At 46.8% G+C, this 25663-nt stretch overlaps 2 protein-coding genes across 3 annotated transcripts in view; one reads left to right on the top strand and one right to left on the bottom strand.

Moving 5' to 3' along the window:
- Positions 1-371: 371 nt before the first annotated feature.
- LOC142363175 (uncharacterized) lies at positions 372-2536 on the bottom strand. The gene is made up of 4 exons (XM_075436431.1): positions 2317-2536; positions 1759-1860; positions 1103-1459; positions 372-801 (listed from the first exon to the last, which is right to left on the bottom strand). Exons 1-4 carry the CDS (start codon positions 2534-2536, stop codon positions 767-769), a joined length of 714 nt encoding a protein of 237 aa, XP_075292546.1. The 3' UTR covers positions 372-766.
- Positions 2439-25663, top strand: part of CARS2 (cysteinyl-tRNA synthetase 2, mitochondrial) — a 40582-nt gene continuing 17357 nt past the window's right edge. The window contains exons 1-9 of one of the 2 annotated variants that reach the window (XM_075424793.1): positions 2439-2737; positions 2840-2890; positions 8417-8534; positions 11336-11407; positions 12038-12143; positions 12838-12921; positions 15403-15532; positions 18385-18518; positions 23224-23291. In XM_075424793.1, coding sequence (XP_075280908.1) covers positions 2535-2737; positions 2840-2890; positions 8417-8534; positions 11336-11407; positions 12038-12143; positions 12838-12921; positions 15403-15532; positions 18385-18518; positions 23224-23291 — 966 coding nt within the window. In that variant the 5' untranslated portion in view covers positions 2439-2534. Of the gene's footprint in view, positions 2738-2839; positions 2891-8416; positions 8535-11335; positions 11460-12037; positions 12144-12837; positions 12922-15402; positions 15533-18384; positions 18519-23223; positions 23292-25663 lie in introns of those variants that run through there. The other variant, XM_075424804.1, reaches the window with a different exon arrangement.

Raw genomic sequence — 25663 nt, 5'->3', positions numbered from 1 at the left:
TGGCAACCTCCAAAGGCATCTTCTGCTCCAGGGGGAAGCAAAGACCAGCCTCCTGATGGAGGCACAAAATCCTTTGCCGCTGTTCTCCCTCTCCGACAGACGACTGTCGTCTCATTCCACGTGTCCCAGGCCATGAATAAGGGTACGGGGAAGGGCGGCAGTTACAGGCGGCAAAAGTAGAGCTCTGCCTACAGCCGCAGACCAATTGTTTCCGAGAACACCGGTACTTTTAAGATGCATAATTTATGGTTCTAATCCCTCAGGATTACTATCACTTTTCATTTGAAATTATACTCTTTTAGTACTTCAGTGCTTGTAGAACAGTTCCACTGAATTTATTCTACTGCATTAAAACAAATCTAAGGCGTGAATGATGTTAACTGTTTATTTTAGGCATTTAACAATAACTGTTTATTTCAGGCACTTAATAATAACTGCAGCCTTTCCTACCCTCAGAAAAGTAATGTTTTACAGCAGGACATAGAGGTTTCTGGACTAAATGCTAAAAGCCAGCCTGGCTAGCACAGACACTAAGCCTTCCGAGACCACCAGGGAAAGAAAAAGCTCCCACATTCTTCTGATCTGTTGGCAGTTCCATCCGTGATAGCTAAACCGGGCATTCGGGCTCAAAATCACCCGTTGTTACTAGTATTGATTTGGACTCTGTTAAAGCGCTTGGCACCGCACAGAACAAAGAAGACAACCGAGTTAATGACAACTCTTGACAGGATGTCTGTTGAGCAGCAAAGACTTCAAAACCGGCTCACTATGGAAACTGCAGTAACTGGCTTCTGAAGCTTCCTGAGAAAACGTATAAAGCAAACACTCACAGAGGTTACTGGGTGTATCCTCAGTTTCATCGTAGCTAGTCTCAAATTAGCGAGCCCGTAAAATAGGTTTCTTATTTGATCAAAAAGTTAAGACTGTTAAATGAAAAACACTGTGGGAAGTGCACATTAAGAAAAAAAGGAAATGTTTGTCTCTGTTAGTGGTTTATACCTGATACTCTCTAAAACGAAGCAAGGTGTAGACGGACATCTGCTATTATCTAAAGGCAATGATTTTAAATGATCACATCACATATGAGGAAAGTCTATCAAACCTGTCCCTGGCAGGCAGGAGAGGAAACACCACAAGGACTTCCGCGAGGCCATTCGCCACAGCCAGCCCTGGTCCCTGCAGCGTCCAGGCAAGGGAGGCTGCGACCTCTCCGTGCTGCCTTCCTCCCAGAGGCCGACGAGGCGCTTCGGCAGCGAGCGATGTGGCGGTCGGGGAGAGCTGGCGAGGCGGCGCTTGGGACAGCCCGCTTCGAGGGCTCGTGCGGGGGACGACAGCCGGGAGCGGGGCAGACAGCCCGCGCTGGCACCAGTCGTTCGCGCTCTCTTCTCATACCAGGGCACGGGTGGCCGCAGCTGGACCCAACGGGCCTGAACTTCCACACGTGCCAAGAGGGTGCTTCCTAAAAATGGCAGCGGGGCTGCGGCACTCCCTGCCAAAGGCTGGGGTTGACGCGGGTTCGCAGAGGCCGGGGAAATTACAGTAGAGCAATCTACTAAGGGAGGGGAAAAAAAACTTGGGACACACACACCCCCCAAACCCCAAAGCCATCAGCTGAGGGTGGCGTCTGGCCAGAAGCTGGGAGAGTAGCGGGCAAAATATGACATACGCTTGCGGAGTTCTCGCTTGTTTCCTCGGTACCTGCTCATAGTTACTTTCGGGAACAAGACGCTGGTCAAAGAAGACTTTTGGCACCCTTACGTCTGTGCCGTCGTACTCCTGTTCTCTCCAGGTGAGCAGCCCATCGTTTCCGACGCGGACCGAGGCGCTGCGGCCAGTTAAGCTCCGTTCCCTTGCTACGCTCTGAAAGAAAGGAAGAAAGCCAAACAAATCTGCCGTGAGATGTGGGAAACGTCATCAGAAAACACGCGTCCTTCGCTCGCCCTGGCACTGGGAAGGAAGCGGGCCGTGACAACCAGCGCGCTGCCACCCGCGGCACCTCGCCGGGCTGCACAGGGGTGCGTGGGGCTGGGCGGGTGCAGGAGTGGGTTTTGAGGCTCCGATCTGCTAAGCCCGGCTTGGGAGCGTCTCGCCGCGCGTCGCTGCCGGGAGCCGTCAGGCCGCCGGCCGCTCCCCGACCCGCCAGGCACCGTCAGACAGGTTCACCCCGGTCGGGCCGAACCGGCACACCGCAGCTCGTTTCGGTACCGTTACCGCGTGTTTCCCCCGCCAAAAGCCCCGTTAAGATGAAGCCGGGCGCTGGTGCGGTTACACCGAAGCGCAAGGCTGCGTCCCGCAGCCCCGGCCCGCCGGACTCACCCCGGGGCCGCTCCGCCGGACGCCCGGGCCCAGCGGCGGCGCGGCCCCGCCCCTTCCTGCCGCTGCGGCTGTAGCTACCCCGCTGCCCGCTGTTCCCCGGCACAGGCGGCGCCGGGTGTGGCGGCGACAGGCGCGGCCGGTTGTGCCCGCTCCCCTCGCCCCCTCCCCGCGGAGAGGCGGGGCCGCCCGTTCCCCGCCCGCGGCCGGGGGCTGTGGCCATGCTGCGCGGAGCGGCGGCGGCGGCCCGGCGGTGCGGCCCCGGCCCCGGCGGGGGGCAGGCAGCGGCGCGGCGGTGCTGCGACGCGGCGGGGCGGCGGGCGTGGGTGCCGCCGGCGGGGCGGGACAGCGGGATCGTGGCTTACAACAGCCGGAGCCGGAGCAAGGAGCCGCTGGTGCTGGGCGCGGAAGGCGTCGCGACCTGGTACCGGCCCGGCGGGCGGGAGGGGAGGAGAGGAGAGGGGCGGCCGGGGCCCGGGGCCGGTCCGCGGGCGTGACGGGTGCGGTTCGCCTCCCCTCTCCGCAGGTACAGCTGCGGGCCGACCGTGTACGACCGGGCGCACCTCGGGCACGCCTGGTGAGTCGCGACTGGGGACAGTCGGGGGGGGGGTCGGTGTCCCGTCCAGCGTGGGCACGGCGCGGGTGGGAGCGGCGGGCAGCGGGTGACGGACTGACTGACAGGCCCCGCGCCGGGTGACTGACGGACAGACCGCGTTGGGAAGGGTGGGAAGCGCTGGGGTCGCGCACTCTTTTTGCTGAGCAGGGGAAGTCGTTTCGGTTCGTACGGGTGCGACGTGAGCTCTTGCGCAGAGGAGTTGGGGTCCCGGAGCTGAGCCTCCCGCCCGGGTGAAACCGCGGGTTTGCCGCGACTTGAGTTTAGGTGCGGTGTCAGCGCCATGGAAAAGCTGCTCGGGGTTGTTTGGCTGCTAAAAAGCTGCTTGTAAGGTTAATAAGATAAAGGAGGGCCACGAAGATGATCCGAGGGCTGGAGCACCTCTCCCATGAGGACAGGCTGAGGGAGTTGGGGCTGTTCAGCCTGGAGAAGAGAAGGCTGCGGGGTGACCTTATAGCAGCCTTCCAGTACCTGTACGGGGCCTACGGGAAGGCTGGAGAGGGGCTTTTCACAGGGATGTGTAGTGACAGGACAAGGGGGAATGGCTCTAAACTAAGAGAGGGCAGATTTAGATTAGTTATTGGGAAGAAATTCTTCACCATGAGGGTGGTGAGGCACTGACACAGGTTGCCCGGAGAAGCTGTGGCTGCCCCTTCCCTGGCAGTGTTCAAGGCCAGGTTGGATGGAGCTCTGAGCAGCCTGGTCTAGTGGAAGATGTCCCTGCTCATGGCAGGGGGGTTGGAACCAGATGATCTTTAAGGTCCCTTCCCACCCTTACCATTCTATGATTCTATGATCTGTTCTTAACTCTGAGCCTGGGTGGCTTAAAGATCATTTTGCATAGTAACAGTTCAGTGTCTTAGTGTGTTTAAAAAAAGAAACAAACATAACAAAAAAAAAAAACCCAAAACCAAAACAGCACAGCATTTTCTCCATACGTTATTTGGATGATTACAATAACAAATCAGCTTCATTAAAAGTAACCTTGAAAAAATACTTTAAATACGCCAGGGAGGGCTGCTGTCAGCTGTTTCCAAGCATAGCCAGCGAGATGATGTGCAGGGTGCCCGCAGGTTCCTGCGGAGCTGGCCGGGGCTGCAGCCGCTCAGCTGCTCTTGAGCTCCTGTCTCTGAACTCTTGAAAGCAGGAGGTGTGTTGGGCTCCTTGGCAGGGTGGGGGTTTCTCGGACGGTGTCCATCTGCGTGAAGATCGGCGCTGTGTGTTTGGGGTAATTCCCTTTTAATGTGGGGCATTTCACAGCTGCTAGTCCGGTTTCAGCTTCATTCAGAAACTCGTGTTGAGTTTTGCTTGGTGTTGAGTACTGCATAACTGCTCTTTCTTTCTGTAAAAGGCAAATTTTAAAATACCAATTGTGTAAAAAAAAAAAAAAAAAAAACAAACAAACAAACAAAAAAACCCCCCCAAAAAACCACCCAAACTGTTGGCAACGTCTCCTTAAATGCTACGGTGATGTTGTGTGTATGTGGCAGTGTCTTTCTCCTTGCTTTTGTCCAGTCTCAGCAGAAAACTAACCTAGCTTTTTACTGGTGAGGTAAAAATCACAGAGAGATATCTTGAATTATTTTGTTTGTATTTAGCGCCTTCAGGGGAACTTCAATATTTTTTAAAAAAAGTCACACCATTTTGTGTCGTTAAATGCACAGTTATTGTAATACAGGATGTGTTACGGTTTACCTTGAAATAAGTGCAACTTAAAATCATCAACTGTATGAAAAGATGCTAATACATGGCTTTCTTCATCACTCGGTCGAGGTTCTCTAGTACGGTAGGGCCCGTCTTCCCTGACGCGGTGTGACGGGAGGGAGTTACAGAGGTGCTCCCATCCCTAGGGGACAATTGGTCTGTGCTGCAAAACTTTTTTTGTAGAATCATAGAACTCTTTGGGTCGGAAGAGACCTGTAGAAGTCATCTAGCCCAACCGCCCTGCTGTGAGCGGGGATGTCTTCACCCAGACCAGGTTGCTCAGAGCCCCGTCCAACCTGGCCTTGAATGTTTCCAGGGATGGGGCATCTGCCAGCTCTCTGGGCAACCTGTGCCAGGGTTTCACCACCCTCAGTGTAAAAAAATTTCTTCCTTATATTCAGTGTAAATCTACCCTCCCTTAGTTTAAAGCCATTGCTCCTTGTCCTATCGCAACAAAGTCCTGCTTTTTGGTCTTATGGTTTAGAGTTTGTGTGGGCAAAGGCTTCCTCAGACCACCGAGCAAAAGGCAGTGTTTGGAGTTGTAAGGAGCAAAGTGGAAGTGGGGGAACAGCACACGCAGTGCGTTTCCAGCTCCTTTCGGTGTCTTTCCTCTCCGGATGTGTGCGTGGTGCTCTTCTAACGTAACACTTCACTGATCAAACATTGTGCTGAGGAAGGGGAGATACAGACATCTCATTGCAGCACCCAGGGCGATGGGGTAGAGTGCCTTGTAGCACCTTGGTGCTCTGCCCGTTCTTCTCTTTGTTAGATCGGATACTGAAGGGTATAGTGGATCCAGAGTACAATAGTTACAGAGGTGGAGAGTTTCAGCTTTTGGCCTTGAAGCTCTCTGTGGCTTTTGAATGTCTTTATTTTTTTTTTGGTCAGGGATTTTCCTTGTTCTCCTGCCTTCAGGATCTCTTGATTGAAGGAGAGAGTAGGAAGGCCTTGCTGGCTCTGCCTGTTCTCTTACCTATCTCTTATCCTATGTCTTATCCTATGTCTAACCTAACAATGTCAGGCTTTCCTGATGTGGAGGTTTGCCATACACCTGTGCCACCTGGGTTTGACCTCTTCACTAGCTCATTTAAGAAAGAATAGTTAGGGCCGAATATCACCTTCGGAGCAGTGTATTGTGCGGATAGCTAGTTGTGTTACACTCTTTCTGCTGCCTCTTTAGCACCTTTACGTGTTGTTCCTGTAGCACTGTGGTGGCGCAAGATGCCCACAATGGAGACCTGTCTTCTGGTCAGTCAAACCCTCCAGGTGTGAGGAGCTGGCTGTTCCTTCCTGGTGTCTGAGGTCTTGCACGTGTCAGTGTTGATGTCCAGTTGCTCAGCTGGTTTGTTCAGGATTGTGGAGCACTCCTGGATTTTCTATGTTTTAAAGAAAATTTATATATTTTTTTTCCACAATAACTGGGTCTATCTGCAGAGCTTTGATAGGCACAGCTGAAATGCGTACTGCTGATGGAGGTCTACAGGCCTGGAAATGTACCGGGAAAGAGCATGAAGTGAAACGGAGTGATGGCTGTTGCTACTGTGCTACTCCTGTAAAATACTATTTTTTTGTCACACTCTTACATCATGTTATCCTGTTGTTAAGAGTTCATTTTTTCCCTTCTTTTTGCATTTGACTTGTGGCAGGCACAACAAACGTGGCAGGTAATAATGCAGAAACAAATAATGAGCTCGAGATCCATGAGAAGAATTTGAAAATAATGGCATTACTATTTTTCTCTCTTCCTCCTTCCCCTCCACAAGGATTTCTTATTTCTTGAAGTAACCCAACTTTCTCTAGTGTGTTGTGCTTCCAGACTTCAAAATGGGTGTTCTGTGTGCCTTGATACAATATCCAGAACTTACTCTGTATCAAGAAGAAAAATCAGACTGGCAGATAATGCCACTTTTCCCCTTGGTTCTGAGACTGGCCTTGGCCGTGCTGGTGTGAGCCGCAGCCTGGCTGCCACCCAGGTTCCTGGCTGAATGCTCGGAAGGAAGAGTAAGCCTGAACACGAGAGGAGATTTCGTTCACTCCCTTGTGCCTGCTCTGCTGTTCCCCTGATTTTGACTGTTTTTTTTTTTTTTTTTAATTCAGTCCTGAAGTGGTAAGGACCTTGCTTTCTGAGGTGTCAGGAGATCTGCTCTGGCTCTCGCGGTGTTTCTTCCAATCAGTTCAGTTGGTTTCACTTGCACCCGAGAGGGAACAGTGCGAGATTTTTGTCTGCTCTGGGAGCTAGGACTGCAGGGCTGTTAAATCAAATATCAAGCTTTTGATGCTGGCATTGTTCCTCTGAACGGGGTCCAAAAAACAATTTAATATTCTTGTGGAATCATGTCACCACATTAGATGAACATTACTCCCAGTGAGCTGGTATTCATTAAATGTACTCGTTATATCGGATATCCCTGGCGGCAGGTGCCACCTTTCAAAAAGCTTTTTTCAACACGGGTGTAGTGCAAACAACGACAACAAAAAATATTTTTCTTCATCAAGATACTACACATCCATAGACCTGAACCGTAAGGCTGCTTGGTCCCTGCCGCTAAGGGGAAGGAGGCAAGTGGTGGCGCTCAGCGGTGCCCAGCGACAGGACAAGGGGCAACGGGCACAAACTGAAGCACAGGAAGTTCCGTCTGAACATGAGGAAGAACTTCTTCCCTCTGAGGGTGACGGAGCACTGGAACAGGCTGCCCAGAGGGGCTGTGGAGTCTCCCTCGCTGGAGATATTCAAAACCCGCCTGGACAAGGTCCTGTGCAGCCTGCTGCAGGTGCCCCTGCTTCAGCAGGGGGGTTGGACCAGATGATGCACCGAGGTCCCTTCCAACCCCTGCCATTCTGTGATTCAAATCCATGTCCAAAATTTGCTCACGCTTCTTTGCTCCGAGAGCCGTGGGAGCTGCCGTTGGTGCGGAGCTGCGGGTGGAACTGGAACCTGTAGGTCTGCGAGTCTCCTTTCGGGCTCTGTGTTTCTCCAGAGCCAGCACAGGCAGGGGATTCTCGTCATCTTGCAAGGCAGGCCTGGCCCTCCTAGTCACCTGCTAATATCTCGCCTAATAATTGGGTTTTACTCAGTCGAAGTGTGTTTTGAGAATTACAAGTGGAGAGTCTGTGAGCCGCAGAAGCGGCTGCTGCAGCCCTGTGCAGCTTGTAGGTACGTCAGTCTATCAGCATTAAATGCTCTGTTCTGTGGCGAAGAGCCTGAATAATTTGAAAATTTATTCTCGAGTGCAAGTGAAACCAAATAACTTGCAGAGCAGCTCGTCTTTGTTATCAGTAAAGATCTGCGGTGGTGTGTGAATGAAATAGTTTCTTGGTGGCTGGTAGCTGTAGTTGTTCCTCAACCCCAAGCAAAGCTCATTTGAACCCAGTTTTATTTCTCCCTGTTCTTCTGCCCTGTGGCTTTTGAAAACCTGTTAGAATATACAAACCCCGAGGGATGCATTTCGAGAATATCTGATCCGTGTGTCTGTTCGTCCTGTTTGCTTTGAGGGAGCCTCCTGGCTCACGCATAGCTTCCGACGCAGGTCAGTCCTTGAATAAAGAGATGCAACAAAGGAAAACACTCAGAAAATTTGCTGTAATGTGTCACTAATACCAGAAGAGGGTAGGCCAGTTCAAGGGAAATTTGCTTGACTTTTGTGCAAGTGTTAGCTGGGTTTGGAAAAGCGCGTTGTGCACTGAAGACCTTTTTGTTGCAGGCGCTGGGGTACTGAGGTTGTCCCTGTGGCTGTTAGTGCTGGCGGTTAGTTTGTTCTTAACTACTGCATGTTTTTTCTCTTCCAGCTCCTATGTTAGGTTTGACATAATTCGAAGGATAATGACTAGGTTTTTTGGAATTGAAGTTATCATGGTGATGGGAATCACAGACATAGATGACAAGATAATAAAAAGAGCCAATGAGGTAGGTGTTTGCTGCGGTCTTTGACCCAAACTTTTGGTATTTTCTACAGCTACTTACATAGGGAAATTAACCTGGGTTTGGTGTTTTCTTTGTTGAATTTTGTTTGTTTTAATTAGTAGACAATAAATGTTGAGATTTCTGGTCCCCTAGCATGGCTGTCATGGGGCTGGGAGTCCGGGGGGCTGGGCGTCGAGAGCTGCGCGGAGGAAAATGGGTGCGGAATTGTGTGACGGGGGGAGGCAGAGAGGGCTCCATTACCACACGTGCAGCTGTGGTCCTCCTGCCCTCGGCCCTGGGGAGGCTGGTGGGGACCAACAAACTGGGAACCAACAAACCGAACAAACAGCCGGTGTGAATCCTCAGTCAGCACAGTTGGAGAGTTATCTTAGAGTTACCCAAAAGCAACCCAAAACTCTCCAGCCAGGAGTCTCCTGGCTGCGTTCTGGAGAAGCGTTGTGTGCCATCGATGGTTAAAGGTAGTGTGTATAGCATTGCCACATGCGAGGCTGAGGGTGGCTCCTGAAAGGTGCCGAGCACCGTCGAGCTGCAGCATCAGTGCCTCAGAAAGCATTTTTTTATTGTTCTCGTCCAAGATCGTCACCTACAGGAGAGCTGACGTTGAGTTTGTGGGTAAGTCTTGATAAGACTGGGGCCTGGTGGCTGGGTTAATATAAAAACAATAGAATAACAAAACCCAACACAACCAAACCTTTCACTGGGTTCTCAGGGTTGTTGGCCTGATTAAAGATTTTATGGCTGTAAGTAGTTCTCAGTTGGATTTTAATCAGACTTTTTTTACCAGCTGAACTTGGTGAATGATTATTCCAATTCTATTTTTTCTTTTCTTGTTTTTTTTTTTTTTACCCTAAAATGTTAAGAACGCATTCTTCATTTTGAAGTCGGTTTTCTTTCTTAAGCATTGTATAGTTCTTATTAAAATCTGATCATGAATGAACGTGTTGGATCAAGTTACAGCTGTGAGCTTGAAGCTAGTTTCTTGGAGCCAGAGAATTTGACAGCTGTCATTTTTATTTAAGTAAACAGTTACTATTGCAATTAAATATAAGGCACTACATTCAAAAGAATGTTAGCACGGCGCTCTTACAGGAATACGTGTTTGTTCTCTTAGTCCATTTACTGGCAGTGTTTTAAGGCAGTAGGCCATCTTAAAAAAGCAAAACAAAACCATTTTAAATCTATATGTATAGATTTTAAATTTTTTTCCTTATTGTCAGAATGTTATGGAGGTTTTATGTTTGAGGGGTGGAAACTGATGTGATGTTTTAAAAGAACTTGTGTTTAATGTATTCTTTGATTTTTATGAAGAAATCTTTTCGTGGCTTTTTGTGACTTTTTGAAATGCCTGCTGTGCTCCGCGTGTTTTGTTTGGATGGTCACTACCTCAGTAGCCTGATGTTGTTGTTGGGACCTCTGTACCTGAAGCATTACAGTGGGAGGATCAACATGCCTAAGCTTGTTCTCCTCCTCTGGTGGGATTCATCTAGAGAAAACCTTTAAGTGGGGCATCTGGTCTATGATGTGCGTGCTACATGCCCTCAGTGGTCCTCTGAGAGATGAGTCTATCTGTGGTTTGGACATCTGTCTGGACGGGATGAGTTTTCCCGTCTTCCTTCTATAGGCACCTTTGTCTTCCCATCGGTTGAAGAAGCCATTTGAGATGTCTAGGGAGAAGAGTCCTGTCACTGGGGTCTGGAAGAGCACTATCTGGTCTGGAGGCAGAAGCATGCCTTCGTTTCTCAGTGCTGAGCATCTTCCTCGTTTCATTGCAGGATGAGTATCTGGTCTGTCTTCACCAGAACTCCTGCCTTGTCCAGGAGCTTGTCCAGATAGTGGTACCCACATGCGCTCCAAAAACCGGACCCCTTTAAAGATGCTTCAGTAGTGAATTAAAAGTGATGAAACTGGATTTGTTTTGTTAATGATTCGGTTATCTGCAAGCTGGAGAGACTGACAGTATATTGTCACCTCTCCAGTAGGTTCTCCTCAGAGAAGATGTAAAAGCTCGCATTTGAAACGCTTTGATACCATGGTTTTGCTGGCTAGGGCGGATTTTGCTGTCGTGCATCTTTCAATCCCTGGCCTCTTCTGAATATTTGAGAACAAGTATCTTGTCACGTGCAAGCTGTCTCTTTCCTTTTGGGTTGCTCTGTGTTGTTACTTCTGCGAGGATCCCCATTCCTGTCCGTCGCCCCGTGAATGGGAAGTGCGGAGAAGGTGCTTGAGAAAGTGCTGCACTTGGCAAAGCGTGGGACTGACGTTCGGGTGATTTCCCCTGATCGTACTGAGATCTATGAGTAACCATGATCAGCTGAAATAGCTTATTTTTCTTAATCACTGAAAATTAATATCCTGTCTCATCCTGCAAGTCTCTGATCTGTCTTTCTGACACGTAGGTGGTATTGGTGTCCCTGCCAACAAGCTGAGTGAATTTCACGTCCCGTGTGCTGTAGTGTATCTTGTCACTGGAAATGGAAGACCCTCTTAAGGGGAAGATAATGAGAGAGGGAAGGAATTTATTATTTTAATCATTGGTTGCTTTCTCTTAAAAGATATGTAGTAATATTCTGGCAGTTCAGAAGCGTAAATGAAATGCTACTCAAGTTATTTTATGACTTGTATCTCCTCGCCATGAGTGTAGGATTAATAAGCCTTTCTGACTCTTTACCTTGGGGGCTCAGTAGGTCTGCCAATTCGCTGTTAACTGTCTGATAAAAGATTGCAATATTTTGTGCTATTACTTTGATTTGTGATTTACTAATCTGCTTCTCTCTTTTTTTCAGATGAATATATCGCCAGTAGCTCTTGCTCGTATTTATGAAGAAGACTTTAAACAAGATATGGCTGCCTTAAAGGTACAGATAGTCGAGCTTCTAAATTTGAGAGTATTTTAAAGCCGTTATTTTGGTAAGGAATCTGATTTTGACAGTTTGATCTGAAAAAATAAATGCTTGTGTGATGAAGTGTTGCTTGGAAACTGAGTGCTGATGTACGCTTTCATTCTTCTGGAAAGATACTGCATGCCTTTTGAGTGAGGAAATGGGGGGAGAGGCAAACCCTAGCTTTGGAACGAACAAGTTAAGTTTCTCTAGGAACACTGGGTTTTTTTCTCCCTACAGCAGAGCCGTGGTTCACAGATCATACATATTTACCGTAATGCAGAAATAGCCTGATCCAAAGCATAGGAAACATCAAATATTCTTTCACTGACTTCAGGTGACTTTGCTTCTCGTTCGAAATGCTTGTCAGAAGCAGGGAGTAAGCCACTGGGAAAAACTGCGTTTTTTTTGACACCCCTCAATTTTTTTTGTGTGTGTCTTATATTAAATGCTGCTTGTGACGTTTTTAAGATACTTGCAACATTTCTTTTTTTTGAACGATAAAATTGAGGAGAATGTTCTTTAAAATTTGTTTCTTAGAGTGAAGAGACTCGTCAGGGGTGTGTTTCATACAGCCTAATGAGATGTATTCTTTCTTTGTTTAAGGTCCTTCCTCCTACAGTATACATGAGAGTGACTGACAATATTCCTCAGATCATTTCCTTTATAAAAACAATAATTGCTAGTGGACAAGCTTACGCAACCTCGCGAGGTAAGGCGCGCAGCAAGGCAGCTCCTCGTTCAGCACACGCGCAGGAAACCAGCGCTCTGGGTAATCCTGTTTTGGGGTCAGATGAGATACCCTGTGCCAGGCTTTCCTTCTGTTGGTTAACACACAGGGCGTGAGCAACTCAGAGTGGGCAGAACAACTCTTACTCAGCTTCTAAGTTAAATCTAGCTCGTCACTTGATATAATTGTTTACTGTCATGAACTGCTATCTGAGCTCCTGGGAGCAGGTCCTGGTCTGGCTTCTACAAGAGAGTTGGGGGAACCTCTCAGCTCTAAACAGGAGGTGCTATAAAAAAAGTGTCTGCAAAGCACAACGCGTGGATCTCTTTTGTAGCAGAGCTGGTGGTTGTAGAAGCATTCAAGTGCGTTACAACTGGAGTGGCAGCAGTTTCAGTCAGAGCAGGGACTGCTGATTGTGCATGGGCAGGGAAGAACCTGGGGAGCTCTCCAGAATACAAAGTTATCCTGTGTGCAGAATGAGGATGTATGGTGAGGCTGCTGAAAAGCTGGCAATGTGGAAACGTGTGCTACTACTTTTGCAGTATTTCTGAATTTATAACTCAGTATTTCAAATGGGAGTTGAAGGGCATTTTGTTTTGCTTGCAGGGAAATGTTATCTGCTTCTCGTTAATGCGCCCCATCCTTGCTATAAAACTAAACATTTCTTTTCTATTAGGCAACGTTTATTTTGATGTTAAGTCTTGGGGAAAAAGATACGGAGTGTTAACAACTATTTATCCCGATATCCAAGATGAAGCAGGTAAGTTCATGGCGCCAGCTTCTTTGTATCCATGCATAGTTTGAACTCATGATGCATCCATGCGTAAACTTTCATTCAGCAGTCTGACACAGTTTTCTGACCTGTGGTGTATAGCCAGCTTTTTGGTTAATGGAGACTACATTGCTTTCGTAATTACTTATTGAGGCCCTCACTGTTGCCAGTGCAAGAGGAAACTTGGTCTCTCTTCACACTTTGTACCTTTGTTCTGGTACCTTAGAACAATTAGGATTCTTAATCAATTTTATTTAAATACCTGGGAGTGGTACAAACAAACTTCGTAGTGAGGTGATGCTGTCAGCCGTTGCACGAGCCAGCAGTGAGACAGGGTAAATACAGAGAAATGTCATATACTGTGTTATTTTTTGGGGCAGTTGCACTCCTCTGATGATGTGAACTGGGTGAGTTTGTTTCTTGCGTTACTTACCACCCGACTACTGCTAAGCAGCCCCTTTGTGTGAGGGTGAGCAATCTCTTGAGAGGCTGTGCTGGAGCATGCCCATACCCTCGGCTGTGCTTTTTTGCTGCGGCTGTCTGGCTGCTGAGCAGGATTGCTGAGCCTCTTTGTAGTTTCTGTAAGTTTGGTCTGATCAGGTCTCTGCAGTGGAGAATTTGGTGCGGGTCTCCTGCATCCTTCTGCACGCTGAAATTCATATTTCCTCATTGAAAAAATCTGTTTGAAATTACTGAAAATTCTGGGCAGGCTGATGCTCAGGTGAATCACAGCCAGAAATTTCTTGCAGCTCCGCTCTGGAGTTGTTTCAGCGTTACAGCTCGCAGAGGGAATGAGTTTTGTCGGCAGTTATTTAGAGGCACGCAGAAGCCTCCTGGGCTGCGCCGCGAAGAGCGTTGCCAGCAGGTCAAGGGAGGTGATCCTTCCCCTCTGCTCAGCACTGGCGAGACGTGCCCGGAGTGCTGCATTCACCGCTGGGCTCCCCAGTACAAGAGAGACGTGGGCGTGCTGGGGGCAGCCCAGCAAAGGGCCGCGCGTACGATGGAGGTACTGGAGCATCTTTCATAGGAGGAAAGGCCGAGAGAGCTGGCTCTGCTCAGCCTGGAGAAGAGAAGGCTCAGGACTGATTCTGTGTTTTACCCGGTTTCCCCGCAAGTCACGTACAGCTAAACTTACTGTTATTTCTAAAGGTTTTGGCTGTTGTTTTACTTATAACCGACATGGTGAAGAGAGCTTTTTTGTAGCAGTACACTTAAAAAAAAAAAAAAAAAAAAAAAAAAAAAGGGGGGGGGGGGAGCGGGCAAAAGACGGATGAAGTCAACAGATAATGGTCAGCCAGAAGCTGGCAAACTAGTGAAAGAGCCAAGATGAAGATTCAGTGGATAAACTAGGGTTATATTTCTCTCCCTTTATTTCTTGTCAGTTTTGAATGATGAAGCAGGTGTAATGGATTTTTGTAATGTGCTTCCCTTCATATTGTATGACATTCCAAATAAAAACTGACTCTGTATAATATCAGTAAAGTACAATCAGAATGGCTCAAGAAAAATGACCATCTAACAGATCTCCAACAATAGCTGTGAATCATCATTAAAATGTGTTGATACTGGAGTGCTCCAGGGGTTGGTTCAGACCCCATGATACACTGTGGTTTTGTTAGCAATCTGAAATAAGTAGAGGAAAGAAATATAACTAGTGTCAACTGCTGATAAAACAGTTGAGCGGTGTTAAATAAGGGAATTTAAAACAGTGTGAGTTGCTTGCCAAGCTGGATCCCTGCAAGCCAAGTCAGTGCATTTTTCCGCATCACTCAAATGCAAGGTCACGTATTTGTCAGCAGAAAAAATACAGAGTCCAGAACCCCATTTGATAGCTTCTGCCAGGGAGCAGTGCGTATCTGACCAGGGGTAGGAGCCAGCAGAGACGAACCATCCCCGCTGCCGTACTGTGGCAAAAAGGACTGCATCCTTGGCTGTGCAGTGAAGGAAGCAGCAAATAGAGCTGGGAGGAGACCTCTGTAGAGAAGCCATTGGTAAAGACGATACTGGAAGGTTGCTACTGTCCAAGAATAGTTTTGATACTCATCTGCGTGCTCTTCTTTGTTTATAGAATCTGAGCCAGAAACTGTTTGTATCCCAGAGAAAAAAAAGTGGGGTTTTTTTGTTTGTGGGTTTTGTTTAAGTTGTTTTTGTTACCTTTTCTGTTGTGCGGTGCAATCTGTTTGTCCTGGGAAACTGGCTGATAAGTAACTAATGGAGGATGTAAAACCAGAGAAGGCCAAAAGGGCTGAAAGGGTAGGATGTATTAAAGAATCTTGAATCCATCTCTTTAGCCTGCAGAAATCAAATTCTACATCTGTATAAGGGAGAAGGGAGGGAAGTTGCAGGATAAGAAATTGAGTGAAAGAGACTAAAATCTGAGTATTTCCCATTTCCACTTGTTTTCATTTGCGATTTTTTTTTTTTTTTCTATGAGACATATCCCTTTAACAAATCGCTTATTCTTGGCAGTTGATACTGATAAACGACATGGTAAAGATTTTGCCTTGTGGAAGGCTGCCAAACCTCAAGAGATATCTTGGACTTCTCCCTGGGGAAAAGGAAGACCTGGATGGCACATTGAGTGTTCCACAATATCAAGGTCAGATTTCTTGGGATTTTAAATCTAATGCTGGTTTCTGGTTTCAGTCACAGTACAGTGGTACCAGCAGTATTGAAAGCGTTTTTTCTGATCAGTAGAAAGCACCAGTTTTAATGTGAATACTTTGTGCAGTTTGGGATGTCACGCGTGGCCCAAACAAGTTCTGCTCCATCTTAATGGCGTAGATGTCTTGATGTGTTTTGACACCTGCTCTTGAGACAGACATATTTAAAATACATCGTGCAGGATCACACAGTTGATTAGCAAGTCTTTTGACTTAAACTGAGTAACCAGAGTTTTAGTGAAAGTTATGGTACCTCTTTCACTTGTCTCCCTTCCACTTCCTGCAGTCTCCATCAGACCTAGTCCCAGCACGTAGTGCTGTGTCAGGAGGACAGGGTGTGGGATTCCATCATGACTCGAGCAAACGTGTGAGGTCTTGCTGGCCTTATCTTAACGGCAGTGGTGGATATGCGTGCTAATCATCTAAGCATTATTCAGCTTTCTTTAGAAGTTAGCCACAGGATTAACTACTCTGATTTCTCTGTGGCAGTGTGTTCTGTGGGCATGATGCAAATTGTGTGTAGTAGCATTTTGCTTGCAGTTGGTTTAAATTAGTTTGCTCTTAATTTGGAGTTTTATTTTCTCCACAGGATGCTGGCATTTTGTTCTGCAGTGTATTAACTTATGACCTATTAATTTGTGCTTTGAAAAAAGAGACTCTGATTCTTCTCTCCTGGAAGATTGATGGTGGTACTTAGTTTTGCATTAGGCCCAGATGTTTTTTGGAACCTAATAACAAATTATTTAGATCTGGCCCTGTTTAACTTGAGAGTTTTCAACCCATGCTGAAAGCGGATGGAACAGGTGCTTTAGGTTTCCCTTGCATACACTTTGGTGCCCCTGGGGTAGACAGTCACTACTACCTGATTGTGAAAAGCGCTTATAAAGGTGGTTCTCTGCCTGTGAATAGTTTCAGCGTTATGGAACAGTTCTTAAAGCAACAGAAGCGCAGGAAAGCGTGGTGTATTTGAAGTGCAACCTGTGACAGAAGTGCAGTCTAGGTAAGAAATGCCAACCCATTGCAAAATGGCCTATCTGCTAGTGGGGTGCTGTTTATAGTCTGCATTTCTTTCTGCAAAAACTGATTTTACTGTGGCTGGTTGAGGCTTCTGCCATGTGAAGAAGAGTCAACCCATGCAGAGCGTAAGTGTAGTAATGGAGAATGGAGAGCTTATACTGGTCAGCTACCCAAAGCGTTTTGCTGTGCTGGTCAGCTGTTGAAGGCCCATTTTAAGCAATACCTGCTTGTCGGTCTGCTTTGCCAAAGGCCTCCAAAGCACTGTAAGTAAGCTGGGTGAACTGCTTTTGGACAAAAGTCTGCAGCGTGTGCCTGGGGAAGGTGCCGGGGACGGGCGCTGGCCTCTGGTGCGGCTCCGCAGGAGGGAACCCGCTGCTGCGGCTTGGGCTGGAGCTTCCCTTGCGGGGAGGTGGGTGCTCCTCCTCCACCCGGAGCCCTCGCAGACCCATCTCCCCTGTTCCCACCTCTTTGTGTGTTCGTGGGGGGCAGACAGCAAGCGGCCGGCGCTCCTCTGTGGGCGGCAGGAGGGAAGGCGTGAGCCGGGGCCGCGGCGGCGAGGCGCGGTGCCTGAGCTGGGGCTGGAGCAGACAGGAGGAGGCAGAGGGCAGGAGGGTGGGGAAGGGCAGCGGCCCGTCAGTCTCCCTCCTCACCCGTGCCTCAGTTTCTGTTCTTCCTTACTGCCCTGCGGGTAGGGAAGTGTTGCCTTTGTTTGGCAGATGGGCAAAAGGAAGTCATTCGCTTGCCTGGCGTGGCCTCGCAGGGACTTGCTGGAGCGGTGGACAGGGTGTAGCGGGCTGGACTCCTGGTGTTGAACCAGAAAGCGGCTAGGTCTGTCCTGTCGCCACGTGAACACCTTGCTTCCAGCCGCCGGCGTTTGCAGAGAGGCCCGTGCCGTGCAAGCGACCCGCACGGATGCAGCAGTGCTGCTGGGATGAGAGCAACGGCCTTGGGAGACGAGAGGCACCAACGCTTTCTTTTGACACGATAACAATGTAGGATTAAGCATTTTCTGTCATGACTGCATACAGTGTTGCCTGAATTCTTACAGGAGAGGTACCAGATAAAGGATAGGTATGCTGAATTTACAGAAATGTTCATCGCTACGAAGTTGTTAGGAGGTTTGCAGATGAAGGCAGCTGTCTGATAATGAAACTGTAGAAAAAGGAAGGGAGATGTCCTGCTTGCCATTCTTTAAATTAGAAAAGTAATTGTTTCTCTTAAGGAGAATTAATTGCAAGCAGATATGGGTCCTGTCTGTACAAGTTCTGCTGCAGTTTTAGTGTCCGAGATCACAGAGTCACAGAATGTTTGGGGTTGGAAGGAACCTCTGGGGGTCATCTACTCCAAACCCCGTGCCGAAGCAGGGTCACCTAGAGCAGGCTGCAGAGAACCTTGTCCAGGCGGGTTTTGAATATCTCCAGAGAAGGAGACTCCACAACCTCCCTGGGCAGCCTGTTCCAGTGCTCCGTCACCCTGAGAGTAAAGAAGTTCTTCCTCGTGTTCAGACGGAACTTCCTGTGCTTCAGTTTGTGCCCATTGCCCCTTGTCCTGTCGCTGGGCACCACTGAAAAGAGTCTGTCCCCATCCTCCTGACACCCACCCTTAAGATATTTATAGGCATTTATAAGATCTGTGTAAAGTCTTGTTTTAGAACTGCAGTCACTAAATTGTACACTTAAATTTATGTTGTTTCATCTTATACTTTTCTGCATTTCTTTTACAAAAAGTTTTTGTCATGTGCTACTTACCGATCATGAAAATATGGTTACAGTGCAGTGTTTGGAAAGCAGCTGGACATCCATACCGGTGGAATAGATCTTGCATTTCCTCATCACGAAAATGAAATTGCCCAGTGCGAGGTATATCATCAGTGTGAGCAATGGGGGAATTACTTCTTGCATTCTGGTAAGTAAAATATTAATCACTTAAGAGGCCTGTAGGAGATTATTATTATTTTTTTTTTTTTTAGGTTTGGCATGTGTGTGGTGTGAAGTGTGAGGGAAACCTTCCAAGCAGATGGTCCACTGTGATGACTGAGTTTCTGTCCTCACTAAGTGAAGAAATATAAATAGGAGTGAATCTTGAAACTGTAGAATGAATGCCTTTATTAATAAAGCAGTTACAGTTAAATACTCCTAAATTTCATGTGGGCAGCTCTCCAAATAATAACAGGATATGCATTGCCCATGTACAGTGTTTACTCCTAATTAAAAATGTGGAAAGAAGAGTTCTTCCTGTATAATCTCATTCTCTTTCATTTGAGTTTCCTCAAAATTTGACAGTACTCTTTGTGATAGGCTTTCTTTTTCATTGTCTTTTGTCTGGAACGGTCCTGCAGAAGGAGGGTGGGAATAGTTGATATTTTCTGTATGTGTTTATGCAGTCCTCCTAAAACCAGAAATTCCTGCTGTCTTAGGATCAGAACCCGCAGTATCTGAAGGCAGGGAGTGGAGGTGGCAGGTGGGCAGGTAGCTGACTGCAACATTTTAAAAGCATTGAGATTAGAGTACACCAGTCTTGTTCTCCAAAGTCTCTTAGCACCAGTTGCTTGTGGGCTTAAAAAGAAGTTTTCAGTAGCATGCAAAATAAAATATCCTGTGTTTGTAACTGTTGAAAGGCTTTTAATGATGATAAGAAAAGACATTTGTACTACTGGAAAACAAGAATGGAAAGAATGCTAAGATACATGAATTGATGAACCAAGAAAGTTCATTAAGTGGTGATCCTGCAGAGAAATGTCTGAGCTGGGACGTTTTGCATGCTTTGAAATGCGAGGGAAGCCTTGCAGGGAGACGCTCCGCTGCAGCAGCCAATCACTGGACATTCCATGTGCACAATTCATGTACCTGTAGCTATTTAAATTTTGCTGGGAAGCTTTTTTTATCCACTGGTAGCATTACACCTAGCGATGGATGTGAGAAACAAGATTCATGCTGAAGAGCAATTGAGTCAGATGCTTTGGTCTACTCTGGTCAGGCATGGTCAATGAGGTTGCTGGTGGGTAGAGACAAGGAGGTCTGTGACATCTGTGGGCTAGTAAAGTCACTCTCGCCCATCACAGAATCATAGAATGGTGGGGGTTGGAAGGGACCTCTGTGGGTCATCTGGTCCAATCACCCTGCCAAAGCAGGGTCACCTACAGCACGCTGCACAGGACCTTCTCCAGGCGGGTCTTGAATATCTCCAGAGAAGGAGACTCCACAACCTCCCTGGGCAGCCTGTTCCAGTGCTCCGTCACCCTCAGAGGGAAGAAGTTCTTCCTCGTGTTCAGACGGAACTTCCTGTGCTTCAGTTTGTGCCCACTGCCCCTTGTCCTGTCGCTGGGCACCACTGAAAAGAGCTTGGCCCCATCCTCCTGACACCCACCCTTGAGATATTTATAAGCATTTATAAGGTCCCCTCGCAGCCTTCATTGGTTCTGTAGAAAAGTGGAGACAATGAGTCTCGTCCCTGTGGTCCCTTAACCCTCTCTAGTGCTCTGACCAGCTTCAGCGTCTCTCTGCTTTCCTATGGCATGGGAGTGACTCGGTGTTGGTGCAGCCCATAGGTGTCACAGACCTTGTCTCTTCCTCCCAGACATGACCTCCCTGGCTATGCCCAACTAAACTGTACCTAAGTGTCTTTTACTTGCTTGGCCTTCAGCCTATGATACTGCCTGGCATTGTGTAGTAGAACTGCGCCTTGCTGCCTGTGCACTGTATTGCTTCAGTGAAGTTTGTGCTGTACGGTGCCCTGAACTACGCTGTTGTCTGATGGTACTAGCGCTGTTCCTGTTGATGGAAATCTTGAAACTTGTTCTTCTTCCTGTTGCAGTCCTGGTGGTTCTGGATGGTCTCCAAAGAACTGAAGTCAGTAGAAAGTCAGGTTCAGATCTGCTGTCTCTCTTCTTGCTGGTCAGTGGTTTGTGCAGGATGTCTTGGTGAACTCTCTGAGCTGCTTCCCTGAGTAAGAGATGCAGAGTTAAGCCCGTGTATGCTCTGGGAGTTACTTGGGCTTTCTTTTTTGAGAAGTATATTGGCACTGTACAGAATAAATATTGAATCCGAGTTTCAGTTCCCAGTGTAGGGCCTGTTATAAATCAATAGCAATTGTGCAGAGGCTGGTGCATCCTCCAGGGTCTGCTTTGCTCCCAAAGTGCTAGGGAATTCTTTGTGCTTCCGCTGAGATGCACTGGTTACTGCCAGGTGGAGCCTTCTCTTGAAAACCACTGAATCTGACTATTCAAGCTTGGAATTGAAACTACAGGGGAAATATTTCTTGAAACTAACTAAATAAAGAGGAGGCAGGTTTTCTTTTTTTTCTTTTTTAAAAAAAAAGACCTCAATTTCAAGGGCAATTTGTACACTGAGGTTCTCTAGGAGCTGACAGATTACATTCATTAAGTTAAAAAACCTTGCTGGAGGACGATAGTGTGAATTATTTAGGGCAAATGAATTGGCTTCAGAAACAATTTATTCTGGTAACAGACTTCAGAATTTTAGCAGGCTCAGAATTGGAGGAGCAATCCCCATTAGAGGAAGAAAATCCCTGCACTGGGGATAAATCTTCTTATAAGGACTTTATTTTTAGACTGCTTGTACTCTGGGAAGAGCGCCAAGACAAAGTTACGAAAATCCTTGTATTTTGTGATTCTTCAATGAAATCATTCTAAGTGCTGAAAGTCTTGAAGAGGAGTATTATTTCAAATTCAGATGGTACCTGTACCGTATTAGGAAAACACAATCCAACTATTTTAAGCTTGGCTGTCTAAAGTTAAGTCAGTCAATATTTAGGCACCTTTGCAAAAGAAAAAAAAATGATCGTACCCAGGCTCTTCCCCTTCTCCCAGGAGAAGTTTGTGTGTGGGTTTTACTTGAGTTGTGAGAGCCGTGGGTGTCCAGTGCCTCTGACAGCCCGAGTGTTCTGATTGAGGGCCCTGAGTTTAACCAGGCAGTGGTGAAAATGGCCTCACCAGCTAGCAGGTGGGACAAATACGATGAAAATGAGATTTTTGGTTTGATCATAGGTTTCTGCTGTAACTGGTTCTGTATCCGTAGATCTCTGGATTCTTTCCTACTCTCCATAGACTGTGTTGTGTGAACTTAAATTTCCAGGTGGTCGGGGTAGGACCAGAGGTAGCCCTCTTATGGAGAAGCCCCGCTACATGGAATCATTGGCAGAAATAGCCGAGAAGTGAAACCAGATGCTTCTCATGGTCGTTCACCAGGCCTGAGCGTATTGCTTTTGTGTCCGGATGAGCGTAAAGGGGATTTTATCCACTTGTGCAAGAGACAGTGTTCCACGCAAGGCTGCAAAAGCAGCGCTGTGTGGAGAGTAGCACAAAATTCAGGCAGCTGCTTGGGCTGCTGAGCGAGAAAATGCCACCTCTGCCACCACCTTTTGCAAAAGCAGAAGCATGATCAGAGGTTGTCCGTGCGGAGTGCTCTGAGGTAACGCTGCGCTGCTAAGCTGAAAGAATGCAGAGTGCTGATGTGGTATTAAAGAGTAAGAAAAGTTTGTGCTGTAAAATCTGCCTCTAAGTACGATTAATTCTGGATTCTGCAGGTCATGAAGGGCCTGAAAATTGCATGTTAGTTGTAGGTGCTCAGTAACTTACAGGATTACTGTTTTATTAGGAGAAGCCAATTAAGGGTTTTGACAACATTTCTGAAGTGATGCTGGGTGGTCTTTCGTTGGCGGCGTGTTCGGCACCTCTCTGGTGCTGTGCAGCTAGCACGGACGAGGCCTGGGAGCGTACAGCACGAGGTTGCCCATCTGCTGTCTTGCTTTGACAGAACTTTCAGTCCTGAAGCCGAGCTCTACGTGCTCTCCTAAATGCAGTGGAGATGGTCACTGCCTCTTTCCTGTACCACAGCCCTGCAAACTGACAGTCCGTGCGGCTATTGAAAGCTGTAGCAATGCTCAGAGATTGCATTTTTAAATAAGCTAATTCAAGTTAGGCATCATGGCTTCATCCCTCCCTCCCGCTTCTTTTTCTCAGTCTCGTGAAGTCTGGAGAAATAGGGAATGTGCAGAATATTTATTTTACACTTAAGCTATTTTTAACCAGTACAATAAACTTTTGCATTAAAAAAAAATAGTGTAACAGCCACCAGCAAATAGTAAGTACAGAAAATTGTTTGAGTTTCAAGAATATTGTAATGTGAGATCACTGGAAGATCTTTAAAAGTCTTAAAATATTTCTGGAAAGTCAAGAGTAACATGTAAAGTACTCTTCTGCGAAGACTGAAAAGTATTTGCTTGCTTGCTTTTTTTTATCAGTTTGTTTAGTCAGTTCTGAGCAGGAACACTTTTTTTCCTTATTAATGCCTCTGGTCATGGTGATGGTGTTTTGATGTTTAGTGTGGTGTTTTGTTTGTTTTGTTCTTTTTGGAATTTCTTTTCCTGTGTTTTAAAACTCACCCAGCCAAAGTTGAGGATGGAGAGGTGTGCAGGACTGTAGGCAAAGCTATTGAAAAAGATGTTACATGTTGCATTGAAATGGTTGGCACATATCCATCACAGCACATGCTGCCTCCAGCGTTTCCAGTGTCTCAGTGCACGTTTTCTCATTCACTCCACATTCAGAAGCAAGCTCATTTATCCTGATTAATTTTTTTTGTTGTTATAGGGCATTTGCATGTTAAAGGAAGTCAAGAAAAAATGTCCAAGTCATTAAAAAACTACGTAACAATTAAGGTAATCTATTTTTCTGAATTGAAGCACTGTATGTTTGTAATATGTAAATATTAACCACAGCCCTCTTTTGAGAAAACACTGGAGAGTGTGCTTGTGCTGCTGTGAAAGACCTGGAGCGGAGTGTTTCTGTAGTGCTGCTGTGCCTGTTAGTGCGGGTCTGGGTGTAGGAAACCTGCTCGGACTCAGGGTTTGCTTATACCGTGGATCTCGCTGAGCTGAGAGGGTTTGTTGGAGCAGCATGTGTGCCAAATACTCTGTGTTGCAGGTTTGCAGTTGGACTCGGCAATCTGAAGGATCTTTTCCAGCCCGAGTGATTCTATTCTGCGGCAGTGGGTTCTCGTCTCTCTGCTCTCAATAGTGCAAATGCTTTTGGGACTTAGAGCAGAGCGAATCTTTTTCCTTGTTCTGCATAGGTGAAATGGGACATAGCGTCAGCGTGTTGTCAGGAAGCTGCTGGGTGTCCTGCAGCTGCGCAGTGCCAGCCGTCTCTTGTCTTCTCCTTAATTTTTATATGGTCATCTTGCTGATGCACAGAGAGCTTTGTCTTTTGGTACCCGTGAGCCACGTGAACACGTCCTGTGTGACTGTATCCCAGATGCTTTGGCGCAGCCTGGCACTGGGTTTCTCTGCTGCGCACGTGCAGTACAGCTGCGCTTGCTGCTAGGGTGGCTCCCGGGATGGCTGACGCCTGTTGCTGCAAATGGGTCACTTCCTTCCTTTAGACCAAGCTTGAGAGGCTGTTTCCGCACGTATGTTCCCCTTTGCCCTCTTGGAAGACATAATTAAAATCCCTTTAAAAAGAAGTTCATTATGAGCCGCGTTGTGCTTAATTCTCCTGATGCTGTGTGGGTACAGTTAAGCCCTGTCTCCTCCAGGAAAATTACCCGTGGCTTACAGTTTTCACAGAAATTTCCCACGTCTCAGCAGACGTTGGGGACAGGGTGGAGAAATGACCACAAATGCAATACATGCAGTTAAAAATAATGTATAGAAATGTTTCCCTCCACGTCTGCAGTGAGAGTTCTCTCTGTTGAGAAAACCGAGGCTTCAGACCTGCCTCTCTTCCCTTGTGCTAATGTCTGTCCTTAGACACAGCTAACAACTATTAATCCTGCCCTGTAAGTGGTTCTTCAGTCCAGTGAAACTTCTTCCTGCGTCTTGAAAGTCAAGCCTTGCATAGGAGTTTTTATGCCCACTCTGAAAGAGGGGAGCCCCAGCGGGACGGTGCCTGCGGCATTCCCTTGGTCCCGCTGGCAGCCGTCTGCGTTCCAGGCCGTCACCTGGGCATGGCTGCCCTGCATCCTCCCCATCCAGCTGCCCCGTCTTCCCTCCCCCTTGTCACCTTCTCCAATTTTTTTAAGTAGCTATAAATTTTGACCCCAAACTCAAGCCCATTGGAGTAACGCATGGCTGGGCAACCTGCTTTGAAAAAGCAGTGATATTTTCTCTGTGCTCCATTTTTTAATGAAACGCAGAGTTGGTTTTTCCAATCTGGATGGTCTTTTCCCAAATTCAGATTTATTTTGGTACTTTACTCATGTTGTTCTACCTCTGTATATTACCGTAATGCTTCTGGGCACATTGGGTACACTCAGTTATACAGAATTTTAAAAACAAACACCAAACCCACCCACCAAAGCAAACAGTATCACTGTCTGTTTCTCCATCTAGCTTGCCCTGATTGCCTCGATTGTTTCTGTTTTCACTTGAGAGATGGCACCTTGCTGATGCTTTGCTACCTGCAGTGGTCAGGCTGGTTTAGTCTGGTAGCAGAAGCTAAATTTCAAAATGTGCATCTTTAACCAAATGACACTTTCCATATTTTCTCACCTGTAGTAACTTCTTATGATTTCTATTTCAGTGGCAGTTCGGTGTTACAAATTTACCATCAGCAATTTGCAAATTAAAAAAAAAAAGAAAAGCAGGAATGCAGTGTTCACAGTCAGTCTGCCGCAGTGTCCAGCCTTGCTGAGAACAGAGTTGGAAGTGATTAAATGTTTTATCAGTATACCTTCCAAGCGTTTAAATAGTGCTTTATAGTGTTACTGTAAATTAACTTTACGCAAGTAGTAATAGTAAAGCTAGATAAATGTTAGGGTGAGATTAATGAGGTTTCATAATTAACACAGATAAATTCTAGCAATATAAAAAAAAGTTATTTTTACTCACTCCCTGTTTTCCTTCATATTCTAGTCTCATAAAAAAGTACACTTCCTTTCTTTTACAAGAAATCTTTCTTTTTTTCTTAAAGTTTGTAAAAGTCAGAAGCTGTCATTTCCTGCAAGACTGTATTCCAGTCTTAGTCTGGAAATTTGAGTTTGTTTTTTTTGCAAAGGTCTTTATACAGTGTATGTTTGGTTGTAATTACAAAA

Source organism: Opisthocomus hoazin, chromosome 1 (genome assembly GCF_030867145.1).
Source record: "Opisthocomus hoazin isolate bOpiHoa1 chromosome 1, bOpiHoa1.hap1, whole genome shotgun sequence".
Classification (NCBI taxonomy): domain Eukaryota; kingdom Metazoa; phylum Chordata; class Aves; order Opisthocomiformes; family Opisthocomidae; genus Opisthocomus; species Opisthocomus hoazin.
The sequence above is the reverse complement of the archived record's forward strand: the minus strand, read 5'-3'. Positions and strand labels throughout refer to the sequence as shown.

Coding starts and splice junctions, on each gene's coding strand:
- LOC142363175 (XM_075436431.1), bottom strand. CDS start 2,536: ATGGCCACAGCCCCCGGCCGCGGGCGGGGAACGGGCGGCCCCGCCTCT. Junction 1,861..2,316: donor TCCGGCGGAGCGGCCCCGGG/GTGAGTCCGGCG, acceptor CCTTTCTTTCAG/AGCGTAGCAAGGGAACGGAG. Junction 802..1,102: donor CTCCTGCCTGCCAGGGACAG/GTTTGATAGACT, acceptor ACGTTTTCTCAG/GAAGCTTCAGAAGCCAGTTA.